The sequence below is a fragment of the Crocodylus siamensis genome, chromosome 5 (assembly GCF_052110815.1).
Source record: "Crocodylus siamensis isolate JL-2025a chromosome 5, ASM5211081v1, whole genome shotgun sequence".
Taxonomy (NCBI): Eukaryota; Metazoa; Chordata; order Crocodylia; family Crocodylidae; genus Crocodylus; species Crocodylus siamensis.
In genome coordinates, this window is record NC_143399.1 from 11,989,938 (window position 1) to 12,006,415 (window position 16,478).

General features: G+C 43.8%; 1 protein-coding gene across 1 annotated transcript in view; it reads right to left on the reverse strand.

Annotated features, from left to right (window-relative positions):
• Nucleotides 1–7,432: 7,432 nt before the first annotated feature.
• Nucleotides 7,433–16,478, reverse strand: part of PLPP3 (phospholipid phosphatase 3) — a 71,784-nt gene continuing 62,738 nt past the window's right edge. The window contains exon 6 of the mRNA XM_090047202.1: nucleotides 7,433–9,232. Within this exon, the coding sequence (XP_089903328.1) occupies nucleotides 9,104–9,232 (129 nt within the window). The 3' untranslated portion in view covers nucleotides 7,433–9,103. The remainder of the gene's footprint in view (nucleotides 9,233–16,478) is intronic.

A 16,478-nucleotide genomic window follows, 5' to 3' on the forward strand; every position in this document is an offset into this window, starting at 1 on the left:
GGCGATGCGTAGGGGGTGCATGGGGTGCATGTGCACCCCTGGAGGTCGGCTGTGCACCTCCTGGAAGTGCCAGCCACGAAAGCGGAAGGGTCAGCGGAAGTGCACTTCCAGTTTCACTGCTGGCTCGCTGTTCAACCCCCACCCCCCAGTCGGTAATTTGGTGCCCCCCCCAAGACTCGGGAGGCACCAGTCGCTCATGATCAGAAGAGAGCACATGCATGCATGACCGCCCTATGTGACTTAACTGTGGGACATCTGATGAAATCTTAATTCTCCAGCTTCATCTCCTTATTTCCCATGAGGTATCCCACAGTCCAGTTATGTCCCATGGTAACTCAATTGATTTATACCAGTTCAGTTAGGGGAGAATCAGGTCCTAGGGAAAGTCTGAGGAAAGCTGCACATGAAGCTTGGATGAAGAAATGAGTGTTGTGGAATGAAACAAAAGTAGTTAGGATTTGCTCAGTTGAATTTTTGGTGGAAACTGGTTCTCCAGCGACTGATAGATTTGTCCCCTTGGAGCCGTACTCAGCACTTCAGTACCACTGGGGTGTCCAGTTTGAATACCGTATTCGTAGTGGGTGGAGCTTATAAAACAGAGAAAATATCTTTATATCATGTGAATCCCTTAAACCTTCCACTGTTCAGAAGAATACCTATGTGAAATTTAGCCAAAACCTCCTCCTGTCTCACCACCTATTTGGTGGTTCATATGAAATGAGCTGCAGGGCAAATGAATATGGTGCCAAAATAGCCATATCGACACCTCATTTGGTGTTAATTACAATCTCTTCTGACAGTCAATTAGAGGGCAAAAGACTATCAGGGCACAAGAACAGAGCAACCCTCTTCATAGTTTCATGGTCGGGTTGGAAGGGACCTGAGCAGATCATCAAGTCTGACCCCCTGCCATGGCAGGAAAGAGTACTGGGGTCAAACGACCCCAGCAAGGTGATTGTCTAGCGTTTGTTCATCTTAGACTCACTGATAAATAACTATGAAGAAGGGTGATCTTTGCATAACCAGAACCATGGATGCTTTTCTGCGGGCTTGATTCAGAACATTTGGGACAATGTTCTAATAAAAACAAATTTTTCTTGAAAATTTCTAGCACGTCAGCTTTTAATGGGAGATGGAGCAGGGAAGCATGGAGACAACTGGAAATGAAAAAGAAGGAATTAAAAAATGAACAGGGCATCTTTAGTGGAGATAGCAATTAAACAATGGAACAGATTGTCAAGGCACGTGGTAAAATCAGTATCTTTAAATCAAGACTGGATATCTTCTGAACACATTTACTTTAGTGAATCAATTGTTAGGCTAAAGGTTAAAAAAATGCTGAGTGTAATCTGGCCAGGAGGTCAGAGTATGTGATTAAAGATTATGTGACTAAAAATGGTCTCTTTTGGCTTTAAAATAGATTTACCAGCAATTTATTGATGTTATTTGTTTTGATTCAGTTTTTCGGGGTCACTTTAGGATATCTAGCTCTTAAGTCCCAAAAGAAGTGCTCTCTTTCCAACTTAGAAATGGCCTGAGATCCCATGGTGGCCAGAAGAAATGCTACATGGATGCTACAAGGATGCTACAAGGATGAAAGAAGACCTCAAGAAAACAGATGTCGGCATCAAGGGCTAGGAGGAGCTGGCTGCTGACGGACTGCACCACAACGTCCACCCAGTGGCAGCCTGGTTTGAGCTAAAGAGAAGAGAGAATGGAGGAAGACAATCCTAGCCAACAGCCTACGCTCCCCTGAGGAGAGATCTGCAAATTCTGTGGATGGGTCTGTGGTTCAAGGATTGGACTCTTAAGTCACATCAAGACCCGTCCATGAGTCATGGTAAAGATCATCCTTGAACTGAAGGATTGCCAAGGATGATGACTATGTCCCTTTAGGAAAGGGTTCCCCTTCCTTAGATCGGACAGCTCTGATCGAACGTACAAAAATTTGTTTGACCAATGCCCAGGTCACACCTGCTCCATGGTAAGGTAAGCTTCAATCATTTCCACTGAAAGAAAGTTGCCTCGTTTTTCATTCAAAAAATATCTAAAACCATTTAGGTAAACCAGGGCAAACCACTGCATCAAGACAAAAAATGATTAGAAAATGAGCGTTTGTTCCATAATAGTTGTCCCTGGGGTGCCTCATGTTTTCCTCCTCCTTTTATAGGCTGAGTTTTCTGTTTGGTCTAAATTTCCAACCAGTCATGGTGGTCTCCCATCATAGTGAGGGGAAGCAAGTGACTCATGGGAGTCCCTGGCAATAGTTCACAGTGGGAAGAGTGTAGACACACCAACCGAGGAGGCCTGTGGACATGCAGAAACAGCATTATACCTCCCATGCAGCCTCCTGCTGGGGCAACCACATTAAATAGCTTTGACTTTGGCTTAAGTCTTTTGGCTTGGGTGCATTTGCTCTCCACAGAAAATGACAATTTCTCTTTGAAAAAAGACACCTTCTGTGAAAAATGTCACTTCACTGAAACCCAGTGTTTTTGTCAAAAAAACATTCTCAATGGAATATCTTGGCACGCTTATTTTAGCTTAAGCAAAGATTTGGTTTATCTTGCTTTAAGTTAAAGCTGTTTTTAATTGACTGAGTATGGTTTAGACAGGGATGATCCTGCCTTGCGCATGGGGTTAGACTAGCTGACCTCCTGTGGTCCCTTCCGGACCTAGTTTTCTATAATTCTATAAGCTAAATAGAAATAAGCATGGCTAAAATGGAGGTTATGAGTCCCCACATGGCCTTGTGTACTGGTCTCATTAGATTAGTTTAAAATTACACATTAATTTAAGCTGCTGCAACTTTCTTGCATAGACAAGATCTGAGGCTTTCCAGGGATGCTATTTCTGCACTTTGTCACTGGCACAAACATTTCTCTGAATTATAAATGGTAAGCAAAAATAGTATTTGTTAATTATGATGCAGGACTTCTGGGGAACTATATCCTTCTGTAGTCATGGGGGCTTTCCAAACTTATACCAGCTGAGGACCAACTCAGTCCTTCCCTTGGATGCGAACTCTTCTATTTCAGAATCATCTATTAAAACAGCACAGTTGTTCCTATTCCATTTTGGTGTCTCTTTAGGGAAAAAGTCAGCATAGCGTAATGCAAGTTTAATTTATACCTCAACATGACCTCACCCAACACACTCTCACAGCTACAGAATTGGAAATACATGTATCAAATCTTGGGCAGAAAAACCAAGCTATTTATATTAGTTTCTGCAGTAACTAAGTCAACTTTTGTTAGTTTGAGGTGGAGAGAGTACTCATATCATGAAATTTTTGGCATTTTCTGGACCTCTGCCTAATTTTACTTACTTCAAAGATTCCCATCAGAAGCAGTTGGGATTCACTTCTGCACAAGGAGCTCACAGTGATAGACTTGCAAGAAGAATATATGTATTTTTTTTACAAATTTCTATTGACATGTGGAAACACTAAAAGGTGTTTCTTTAAAATAAGAGCCTATTGGTCCCTCTGGTTATGAGCTTTTAATATAAAACAAGACCAAAAACTGTAAATGTCACGCCATTAAAAGCTGCACTTGTGGATGTTTTGCTACTAGCAATGAATTCTCTAAAAGCTGTCCCAAAGTACGTCCTTAGACCAACACGGCTACAACCAACATCCCAAAGTATGACATTGAAAGTTCTCTGCTTAGACAAACCACATGTATTTTTTGTGTTAAAAAATAAAATAGGAATTGAGGCAACATCAGTAGCTTATTAAAAATGTACCCAAGTAGTTACTAACTTGCTTACACAGATACTTTCTACAAGGGAGAATAAACTACATAGAGACGTTTCTAAGGAACAGCAATAATGTGAGTGGATAATGAAATCTACTTCAAATGTGGTTTTGCTGAGCGTGTAGGGCAGGGGCGGGCAATTATTTTGGTCGGAGGGCAGCTTACCGACTTTCACCAAGCCACTGAGGCCCACATGACAGGGAGCCCAGGGCAGATTAATATTAATTTTCTAAATTTTTAGGGGCCCCGCGGGCCAGATAGACTGGCCTGGGGGGCTGCATCCGGCCCTCGGGCCGCATTTTACCCACCCCTGGTGTAGGGTGTACAAAAAAATTAAGGACTATTTCCTTTCTCATTACAAACAGGATAAAAACAAGGGGTTGGGCATTTACCCACTGCTGACAGTTTGACCACTGCCATACAAATACATAAAGAGCTATGCACAATGCATCTGCTCCAAAAGGAACAAAAGTCACTAGAACTATGTTTTCTGTGGCGATGCTTAGCTGAGCGCCATCTTACTACTCTGCTTTCCCCAATTGCTCATTCAGAGAAGTCGGCAACTTTAATAGACAAATTCAACATCAGCATTTTGGGGGGCCTAGCTCAACTCTGAATGAACCCGCCCCCCCTCCCTGATCTGAACTTTAGCAATGTTTTGATACTGCCACTGGTTTTATCTTGAGGAAGAGCTGAACAAAAATCCTGGATCTTAAAAGAGGCAGGCATTGGAGAATTAAAATGCAGAGTAAAAAATGAGGGGTTTTTAAATTGCTTGTGCTTGTGGAATAAACAAGCTCAAGCTCTCCATCTGGTATGGAAAACTGCGCACTGTAAAATGATTCATCAGTGCTCAAAGAGCATTAATGTGTGAAGACTGCAAATGCCACTTCCTAGGGAAAGCAATGTACAGCTCAGACAAACTCTCAACTCTGTTTAATGCAGGCAGCATTCTTGCCCTAGAACAAAAGAGCAACTCCCACAAAATTCAGGTGCATACAGTAAGCCATATGGGCGAATGCTGACATGCAAAGATACATGTAGGCGATGTATGCAAAGATTTGGTGGGTGATCCTTATTGCTCCGAAACTTTGACACGGGAAAGTAAAAAGCTCAAAGCTGAGAATAATTCTTTGTGGCCCATAGACTGAGATTATCACATATTGAAACAGAGTTCATAATTTACAGTAATTATGCCATGCTCACAACTAGTCTGGAGCTAGTTATAGGTGAAGTTATGTGCAGCTTCCTTGACAGGACTAGACAAGATTTCCTGCACCTGCATTTCCAAAGAGAGGGCAGCCCTGTGGACAGGACCTACCTGGCAGGGATGAAAACAGGCTGTGTTAGACTACCTCATAAACATCTCTGAGACAGTTGTATGTTAAAGATCAGCTCCTCCACAGAGTTTCTTATTTTGCCTGCTCTTTATAGGGCTTTGGTTTAACTTCATGAGAGGCTGCTACCTTGGGGTGCCTACACACATACTCCAACACTGCATTGCAGCAGACTAGATTCATCTAATTCATCTAATCAGAAAGCACTAGCAGTGCTGTAGCATGGAGTGTATAAGGCCCTGCAGGTTTAAAAGTGGTTACTGGGGCACTTTAACTAAAGCTTGTTGAATGAGCGTTAGTTAAACCACCCTGCAGCCATTTTTAAATGTGCGGGGGCTTAATGCACATGACACTGCTGTGTTCTTTGGGAAAACTCTCATTAAAACACCCCTCCCCCTGCCAGCATGTGCAGAGGCACCCCTGGTTTCCTGTCTGTTGATGTGGTTTTGCTTTTCCATTTCACTGACTTCTCTTTCACTTCCCTCTTGCTGCTTGTTCCATAAGCAAGACATAGCTGCCTTTTCCTACATGAATCCCTTATTGCTTGCGGGATCTGATGCCCTGGTGAAATGTAGACCTCTCAGCGAAGCCTATTCCACTTCACTGCCCACGCTTCCAAAATATCCTACCTGTACTCACATCATCCAGGCTGCCTTCTTTTCAGCACACTTGACTGTGTTGCTACAGTAGGTCTAGCTATGTCTGACCTTTCCGTGGCACACATCCATTACCCCAATTTTTGCAGCCTGCCATCTGCTCTTTAGCTGATCTTCCCAGAGATTGCCCTCATCTCTTTTCTATCTATCGCCACCTTTCACTTATCCATCTCTTCGTGATGCAAGGGATTCATTTCTCCAAGAGGCCGAGGAAAAATATGAAATGAGAATTTTATTAGGGCCATTCCCTAGGGTCAACCATGGTGACTCAGAGTAGTCAGGCCAGAGTCATGGCAATAAGTTGGAAAGAGCCTTCAAGAAATAAGATTCAGGTGGCCAGAAGCAACTCAGTAGGTGGAGTTCACAGAAGTTTAGGGCTGGGAGGGACCTCGTGAGACCGTCAGGTTCAGGTTCTTCCTTTCAAGGAAATACTGACGAAATTATACATCGCACAATACTTGCAACTCCTGCCTACAAATATTTGCATGTAAAAATCCCCTTGAACGTACAATGTGATGTGCACAGTTACCAGCTGTTCTAAGTTTCAATTTGAGCAATAATTTATTAATAAACTTGAGTTCCGCCTGATATTTATTTAAGTTTGAGGTGGTATTTTCTTCTCGCCATGCACCTCTATGCAGGGTGTTACACCACATTAATTGGCCGCCATACTTTGCTCCAAAGGTAGCTACAAACAAATGCATTGCTGTTAATGTCAGGCTTGCCCTTAACTGCTCTCCAAATCAGCCATGTGGTAAACCTTGACTTTGAATAGCAGCCTGCGAACGTGTGGTTTTCTCTCACGCCTTACACTCAGTAAAAAGTCTTTGAAACCCTTTTATTGAACTATTCATCAATTATTTGCAGGTGAAGGATAAGCAGAATAAATAGAATGGGAACATTAGTTCCTACGAATACCGCTATACACAGGAGCAAGTGAAGCTGTCGTGTCCCAGTGCAAAGGGAAGCAGATTTGTGCACGTGCAAAGTGAAGTAAAAGAGAGCTCTTCACAGTAAGTCTAGTGGACTTACAACTGAGAAAGCCAAGCTCAGGCCCTATTTCTGACCTTCTGTGGGACCTAGGGTGAGTCACTTGAACTTCGCTTTCCCTGGTTTAGACTAAATTCTTCAGGATAGGGATTGCCTCTTAATATGGTTTTGTACAGAACCTAGGACCTAGGTCTCCAGGTACTACTTTAATATAAGTAAAATGCACGTAAGTCCCTGAAGCATCATTACTTTCCTCGCAAGAACAATGGGCAAAAAAAGAGGGGTGGTCAGAGACAGGTGTGTCAGAGGAGAGTTCATCCTTGCGTCGCTAATATAGGGCTCTCTCTTAGGTCTGATTTCTGTTGCAAGGGGGAAGGAGCTTGGTGAGAGCCTTACTGCATGGCCATTTGAACTGGACTCAGGTTCCCCATGTACGTCGTGCTCCTTGTTCTTTTTTACCTGGAATGGATATACACACCACGTGTTCACCAAGGGGCTTGAATTACGGGGGAGCTCAGCCCCACCATAAGAGACAAGACCCCCCCCCCCCCCGTAAGATTTGAAAATCATAACCTGGGGCGGGGGGTCCTCCAATTGTATTAGGGCACTGTGATGGGCAGCTCCAGGCCCCGCCAAGAGTCAAAGTGTAATTCAACCCCAGTGAAGATAGAAGACAATCTAAAACAGGGTATTTAGTTGTGTTATGGGCTTTTATTTAAAAAGCACATTTATACAGCAATAATTTCGCAGATACAAACTTTTAATTTTGTATTCTACAAAAGTCTTTGAATATTCTTCTCTTTACAAAATGAAACATTACAAAAATACAGACAATTTAATATGATTTTTTTATACAAATGTCTCTAATTGTAGTTATTTTCATTAAAATATTACTACCACAGAACTACAATATTTTAGTCGACTATAAAAAAATTAATTCAATGCTTTTTTAAGCAGCAAAATGTAAATAACACAGGTCAGGACACAGTTTATAATCATAGTGGATATATCTAAAAATTGTTTCAGAAATAATATTTTACATAGTTAATTTTTAATGTTTTATACATTATTTATATAATATTTATATATAAAAATCATAGCTTGCTATAGTTGAAATGACAGGACGGATTCTGTAAGAGAGGATGTGCAAATGGCCATTCTGCGTAGGATGCATGATCCCTTTTCAGAGTAAGTCTTGAGAAGTTTTTAACCTTGATCTTAAACATTTAGCTTTAATTTCCATCAGAAAGCCAAAGAACTAGGGTTGCAGGGTAAAACCCCACTCTCATGTACACCTTCTTGATTTACCACTGGTGTAGCGGAAGACAGAATTTGGCCTATTGAATGGCTTATACCATGGCACTACCCACAGGCATTGAGGGGAATGCACAAACTGACTGAAATCCAGGCTGGGACGTTCCGCCCAGCAGCCCGTCCCAAAACTGCAGAACCAATGTTCCCTGGGACTCAATCCCAAGTACATAGTGCTAACATATCTTCAAAAAGTCCAACCACTAACATTTTACATGACATGCACTCCCAAGGGCGGCAGCAATAATAGCAAAGAAAATTCTGCTGCAACTTGTAGGGGGGAAGGGAAACGAAGGAAGTTTTTTTGTGTGTTTTATTAGACCGTTTGTTGCTTTTGTGTGTGCTTGATGCCTCATGCAGTTCTGTCATGGGGGATATGATGGAAATGAAGAGATTTGGGGTCTAACTGATTCATTCGCGTTCAATCTGTTGTGGAAATCTCTTCTAGTGTTAACTTTTTCTAACTTGCATAGTGTGAGCAGACCCCCTTCAGACGCCTTTGCGAGGGCAAACTTCTAAACTAAGTCACAGTATGGAACGGAGTTGAGCAAACCAATATTAATGCGAACAAAAATAGCAACTTGTATAGACCAATCCCAAATCTTGAATCAGTGCTGTTTCTTGTACATAGTGCTATATCATTTTAGTTGTGAGTTTCTTTTTTTCTTACAGGCATTGGAAATATTCATAGTAAAAATGCTGGCCGGCTTCACATAATCATTTAGTGTTCATTACGCTATGAACAATTTGGTGTTCACTATAACATGAACACTCAACCAATTGCACATCCAGAACTCCGGCACCACTATTTCTTTCCTTTTTCACTGTTTTTTGTTTTTTATTTGAACACCACCTATTTCATGCAAATGTTGCAAGTGAAAAGGCCACAGAGTTAGACCTTACTGGCTGGGCAAGAAAGTCTCTCCCTACATTCTACTGTCTGATGAGATTTGAGAGCAGCAGGTAGTTGCTGTCAGCAGTCATTTTTGCAACAAAAAAAAAATTTAAAAATAAAATTAAAATATAAAAAAAGACCAGGTTTTTCAATGGTCTACACCATATTGTGGTGATTGTTCCGTTCAATGATGTCCACAGATGAAAGAATGTCCTTCCGTGTTGGAGGAGGCGGCGGCAGAGAAGTCTTCATCTTGGGCTTGAAGAGGTCTGAGACGTAAAACACCTGCAAGTACAAGTTGAGAGATCAATGCCACTGCATCTGATGCTATGTATTCAAATACTATTTGGAGGCTGTTGATGACGGTGCTGTGTTTGTACTCAAAACAAATTCTCAGCGTTACCCAATCACTGAATATAGCCCAAAACCACAGGAGACCCAGGATGGTAATCACAGCTTTGCCACCACTTCACTGTGAGGCTAGAGAGAAGGACTGCGAGTCCCACGGTTCCCACAGGGGCAGTGGGAATTGAGGGGACTTAGTGCTTTGTGGGCTTAGGCCCTTGACAGATGTAAGCCTGGGTATCTACAATGCTTCTTTACCAACAGGATGTTGTGACGGTAAATGATGATTATACGTACACCCTACGAATAACATGACAACACAGAACTACGCTACAGGCCTGGAAGCCCAGAAAGGAAATGATAAAAAAAAATGAAAGTAAAACCTAAATCCATTAAAAAGCACAACCCACGTACACAAAGCTACGTCTTCACACAAGTCATCCCATTGATTTAAAATGCGTCAGAGCAGCTCAACCAGACAGACTTCTGATGCAGTCCTAAAATTAAAACTGCTATAAGAAGTGAATTGTCCATAATGAGTCAGGGGTGCTTGGCAAGCTCCACTTTTCCCTTTTTGCCCTGACACATCGGTTACAAGACAGAGGTTTAGCCAGGGTGACTGTCTGACTAGCTGTCAGAGCTGCCTGGATGGAAGGAGGCGATATTTCTGACTACATTTTCCTGAACACCCAATGACGTAACCACTCTTCCGGATGTGAAAAGGCCAGCGCTTGACAATTTAGAGGGGCAGTATCACAATAAGAAACAAAGCGCTGGGAGGAAGCCTTCACATCCTCCCTTGGCAGCCATGGCCAACCCTTATCAGCCCAGCATGACTGTTGCACTTTCTCTGTTGCCAAACTTAACCCCGAAGCCAGAAGGGAAAAGACTCAGACAGCATAACTCCCTGCAGACAGTCGGAAGGACAGAGGACTCATCCCTGTTATCAAAAAAGAGACGGTTGGGAGAAACACAAATATACTACACGTACTGTATGCTGTGTATAGCAGAATAAACGCTAACTTGCTTCACAGACCTACAAGCGTCAGGATTTTTCACTGGGGCCGAAACTTATTTTGACATGACAACTGATGGCTGATCCTAGGTGACACATCAAGCTTTACTTTAGCCAAAGCAATGGGGAGAAAAACGCCTGGTATTTTCGAGCTGTAGAAATTCTCACGTGTTTCAGAGTACAGCTCAACACCAAGCGTCTGGCATTATGGTTCTCTTAATGGAAGGTTTCCCTTTTAATTGCCCATGATGTGGGTTTTGATGAATTCAGTGTGGCTCGCACTGAAGGAAAGCTGCCTGATTGCAAGGCCCGCTGATCTGATCTTGTGCAATGATTGCTGTGCTGCTAAATCTGAGTCAAGCCTTAATGAGTGACACTTTTACAAATTATAAATGTATTTTATATCTCCCTCTCCTGCCACAGTTGGAAGCACCATTTAAGTTATATGTTAACTGGGAATGGAATAGATACTTATGCGACTAAATAAGACAGTAAAGACTTCACCGGTTGAGGGGCTGATGAGTGACAAACGACAGAAAGACATTTCCCTCCCTACTCTGCTCCACAGGGCAAAGCTCTCCAGACTCCTGGTTGAGCAGTATCCTTCTTCCTCCAAATCATCTTTTGTACACTCCTGCTGGAGACAGGAAACCAACTACATGGACCATGGGGCTGCTATGAAATGTCTATTTATTTCTACAGCTAAAATTTGAGGGCTCGAATCCTTCATTTTGGGGTTTTATTACTTAGCCATAAATAGTCTGGTTTAAAAATGTACAAAGGACATGTCATGTAAAAATTGGCTCCTCTTCTTGGGTGCAAGTACTGGCATCAGTACATCATTTAGAAACCTAGGTCATGTCCACATGAGCATGGACATTTGTTTCCCCGGGGACAAGAAGCAGCAGCACGCTGTGTCACTGCTACTTCTCCTGGGGATACCTGTGCCACATGCCCTCTCCGGCATCCGGAGAATAGTTCCCGCCAGCCAGGCTCCAGTCTGGGCAGTGTGCGCTGGTGCCGCATATGCCACTCCTTTTTTTTTGTGTGCAGGTCTTATTGTCTCCAGGATCCCCCAAGGTCAAGCTCCACAACGCTGCAACCTTGCAACACAGAGAAGAGCTGAATGTGCGGCATGTAGTGCCACAGGCATGTCTGCATGCAGCCTAGGTTGCATCTAGATGAGCACATACGTGTGATTTGTGGTGCCTCGGAGCTGTTTGTGGTGCCACAAACTGCACGTGGCATGTGTGCACCTGTTCACTGTGCTGGTTTGCAGAACCGTGGGGCGTTTTTTGTCTTGGTGCTGCTGCTGCCCTGGGTGGCCTCCAGGACCTCAGGTAAGGCTGCTGAAGCCAGCACAGGTGCTGGCCCCAGCCTCCCCTACCCCACCCGGGTCATTTTGCTACGCACCAGAGCATGTGTGCAGGGGCATGCCCTGGAAGAAAAAGCAGCAGCACAAATATGAGCCAGTGCTATTTGTTTTGTGGGAAAAATGTGCCCCTGCACATGTGCGCGTCTTGGGACACGTTCCTAAGTGGTAGTTTGCTCCTACAGTTAAAGGAGAGAGTAAAAGGCTCACAAAAACAGTGGCTTGCATGAGGCCCATTTAGAAAAAGTGAACCCTATACATTTCTCAGTTTAACAGCATATTTAATTGCTCTAAAAATGTTTTTTATTTTCTTTGTCGGGGATATTAATCAGGTGTTAAAAAAAACCCAAACCTCACATTCAGCTGGCTTCGAGTAATTCTCTCACTTGTCCACTTCCCAGGGCTGGATTCAATCAGAGAGATGTCCAATTTCTGCACCAAGATACCCATGACAAATCAATTTGGGGGAGGAGGGAGGTGCCAGTTGCTCGGCACAAGAAGCATATGGGGATTATGTTGAATCTGGCCCTTATTTTCAAACTCCACTACATTATAGATGGAGTGCCATCCTGGTTTCTTTACCCTTCACTGTGGAGTTCACTGCTTTTGAGGGTTTAAATCTAAGTCTTGGTGGTAGTTTTAATTCCCCTTTAAACTGTATTCCTTTTTAGCATGGCTTGAGGTTATATAAACACATCTAGGAATCATGAAACATGATCTTTTAGGGTTAAAACAGTGTGTTAAATCCTCCTAATGCTTCAACTGTTTAACACAAGAAAAGGCTAATAAATGTGCAAAGTTTTTTACTTGGATTTCTTCCATTTCCTGTAGAAGGTGCTCTCCACCCATAAAGAAAACTTGACAGCAGAAGACTGGGAATGTACTGTACAAACTAAGCTAGTATCTTGTATTTCCACGTAATAATCCCATTTCTTTTCATTACATTAAAGAACTCCTTAATGACATACAACAAGTTACACCAACTAATCTGAGTGGCGAGGGACACCAAAAAGACTCTGTCTCTTCAACGTTTCCACCCCCTCTTCTCCATGAGAAACGACATGAGACACGTCCACGGCCTGTACAAGCTCCTTTGGTTTCAGAAATTCTCATTGTATTTCACGGCAGAACCAAATCCGAATGTTTCGTCAGCTGGAAGCGCTTGGCACAAAAGTCTTTCATTTGTTATTTCAGGCACTAAAGGACAAATGTGTCTGCTACAAAACAACTTGGATTTAGCTTTGGTAACCCTTGGAGATGAAACACACATCTGGCTTCTACTGAAAATTACAGCACGATGACTACCCAATTTCATACTGTTTTAATATCATCGAGGCTGAGACTCTGAGCCCTTGAGTCACAGGGGATGGCCGTTCCTCGTGCTGAGTGGTGCAAACCTGGTCACACGATGATAAAACTGTGACTGGCTAAGCAAAAAGGCCTTAGACCCTGCAATTTAAAGGTCAGACCTATATTACCACATTCACCAGCTAACAATGTGACATTTAGCCCCAGCTGAGTGACATGGAAATTACTCCATATACTCCGTATTCAAAAACATTTCCATGACAAGGACTTTATTGTGTTATATGCGGGGCTGATTAGCTCAGAAAGGGAAGTGGCATGGGGAAGATATGGAGCGATGTAGCTGGCCTATCCAGCTACAATGAGTTTCCAAGTAGCAGGATTGCTATCCATCTGCTTTACAAAGGAAGAGTGGGATCCTGAGGTGGGAAGCTATCAGAAGTGGTTGAGAGTCAGGATCTGTGATGCTCCTCACTGCTTCACATAAGGGCGGCACCACCACCGAATGCTTCAGCAGCCTTTGAGGGTGTCCTGAGCGGCTCCGCGCCTGTCGCAGACCCGATGGAAGAAGATTCCTCTGTGCCATCGTTGTGCAGAGCTGCTAGCAGCCTCCTGCCGTCTGAGCTTGACGGCACGTGCTACCCGCCCACCTGTGCCACACCAGTCCTGCCTTGACAAGGACAAGAATGACGTAAGGAGCAAGACCCACCTCTATTCTAGGAGACCTGGGAGAGGCTGCTCCAGTGAAAGGTCCTTGGAGCGGACAGAGTGAATATATTTTTAACAGTTGTGGCTGGGCAGGAGAGGGAGGAAGAGAAAGAGAAGTGCTGGCTCAGGGCAGCGGGAGCTGTGGAGTCATTTGATGAGAGCTGACGGAGAAGCAGCAGTGTTGCAGAGTAACGGGAGGGCTGTGACCTTAGCATGTGCCCCAAGACAGAGCGGAGCATCTGAACTTCCAGGATTTCTGACTGTCCCCCAGGGTCTCTCAGCAAACAGCACAGAAGTGGAGGGACCCTAACATGGGAACAAAAGCCTCCAGCATACAGAAGTCGCTCATAGTGGGCCTGAGAGCCTGATTCTGGACCTGTTGGCCACGAGAGGACTTCACCTGCCGATTTAACTTTGGCAGGATTGGGAAAATTGCTCAGGTCTACACCACCCATTTAACTTTGGCAGAATGGGGAAAACTGCTCAGGTCTACACCACTCATTTCACTTTGGGAGGACTGGGAAAATTGCTCAGGTCTACACCACCTTCTCCTCTGTTGTAGCAGCAGGAAGCCCTGGCGTGGCCTCCTCTGCCTGACAGTGTCAGCAACCCACGGTTGCTCGATGCCCATGCCCTTTACCGGGGAGGCAGCCTCCAAAGGGGAAAAATATACACCTGCAGTGGGCTGTTAACAACCCCGCCTCTCCTTTCTTTAATGAACATTTCAGCTTGTCTTTTGCCATCAGACACAAGCAGAGCAAGGTTTGGGTACGAATCCTGGGAGGAATTGCCATCTTTCACCTGCTTGTACTTCTGCTTGTATCATTTCCAAGCTATAACAAGTGAATCCCTGTGAGAACACAGCTACAAATGACCAGTGCCCTCTCTGCATCCTGACCAGGAACCAAGGCACACAAAAGAGCAGGGAGTCGAGCGGGTGTGCCCTTTGCTAAAAGGGAAAGACCAGGCCTGTTTGATCAGGCAGCTGCTTCCTATGCGGGCTCGCCGCGTCACAGGAAAGTCAACCTATAGCAGCAGCGTTTTCACCCTCTTGCTGCCCCCATACAATTTGCCATCTGTTAAAGGCCATGGAGAAGTTCACCAGATTTGCAACTTGTCACTCGACAGGAAATGTACAAATGTCCGTCTCTAGCATCTGGAGCCCTATTGTCTTTCAGGAGCTGCCGCTTCGATCCACTAAGATCGAAAGCAAATTTCTTCCTTTCCGCATATTGTGCAGATTCCTCTTCCCTCCTGAACCCTGAAGCAAGTTTTTAAAGTGACAACCAGAAGAATATGCAGGTTACTAAAATGCATGCATGAAAAAGAAAAAGAAAGGCTGTCTGCATACCCAATTAGTGTCCCGACAAAACCACATGACAAGACGAGGGGCACCTGAACTGAGAAAAACTACTTCATTGTTCCAAAGGTTTACCAGGGCCTTTCAGCTCCCACAGCTCTCAACAGTGATGCGTTGTTTCTTTAATTGGCTGCTAGGATAGTAAATGGTTCTCGAGCCTTTGAGAACTACCCTGTGACACTTGTACAAAAGATACATGAACCACAAGGGTTTTGCTACTACCATGCAGTAAAGAGCCATTTAAGACAGAAAGACACACATGGATACAATGGGCTCTTTAGACGGTTTCCATCAATTAGCCCTCTTGCACGGCTATTTTGGATTTGCGAACACTAAGCTGTGATGTGGCACTGGCACTTGGCAATGTCAAAATCCAACTCCCACTGCCCGAGAGCTTAATAATATTTTATTAAAACATCTCAATCACAGCATATTTTTGGCTCAACGTTAGCATTTTATCAAAAAGAGAAAACCGCTCAACTAACGTATTTTCTAGTCCTACAAACAAACCTCAAGTGAACTTTATTCCTTGCCTCTAGGTTTACTTAACTGTTCAGATTAATCCAAAAAAAAAAAAAAAAAGTCTGGAACCTTTTAAAAACTTGATTTTAGGAGTTTCTAGAGGCACATAAATTACCTTAGCCCCCAACCCCTTTGTTCCTATACAAGATAGCGGTGCTGAAAACAATCACATCATTAGACAGAGCCAGCCCCTCCTGTTCTGCCTGCATTAAACATTTACATGTGTCACTTTGAGTTAAAGGACTGTGCAATCAGGCCCTCTTTTAAAGTAAATTGCATGAGAACAAGCCAGGCAGCAGCAGACCAGCAATCGTGGCTTTTGTTAACCATTTTCTCACAAACCTTTTTTTACCGCATTAACATCCCAACTCCAATCAAAACAACCAACCCAAGCTCCACGTTCCCAGACACAGACCTTTAACTCTGAAGGGAATATACATCTTCCCAGCCTCCCAACCCGCTCAGTTGGATCTTAGATCCATATTGGACCAAAGACACGGCCCTGAAGATCACCAGGTCAGCTGACTAGCAATGCAGATCAGAGCAGCAATGGCATCAACAAAAGGAAACGGTTTCCTTCTCTATGAAAAGTGTTTTGACTTTGAAGGAAAGCTCGTACTACTGTTTGCATGTTCGACTCCCGGAGAAATGTGTCCAGACTGACTCCCTGCACTGGCTGTGTGTCCAGACGGACAGGCATTCAGTCAGGGACCATTTCCAAGCCATGAACTGGTTGAACTTCAGGACAATGAGGAAGAGTAGGAAGCAGCTGTTTCATTTAAGCATGCTATTGCTTTTGTATAACTAGGGCTTGAGACTTTTGGCCCTGCGGACCCTTCAATCCTTCCTACCTGCCCCCTTCTGGCAAGCAGAACGTGCAGCGCTGAGGACACAGGGCTGTACC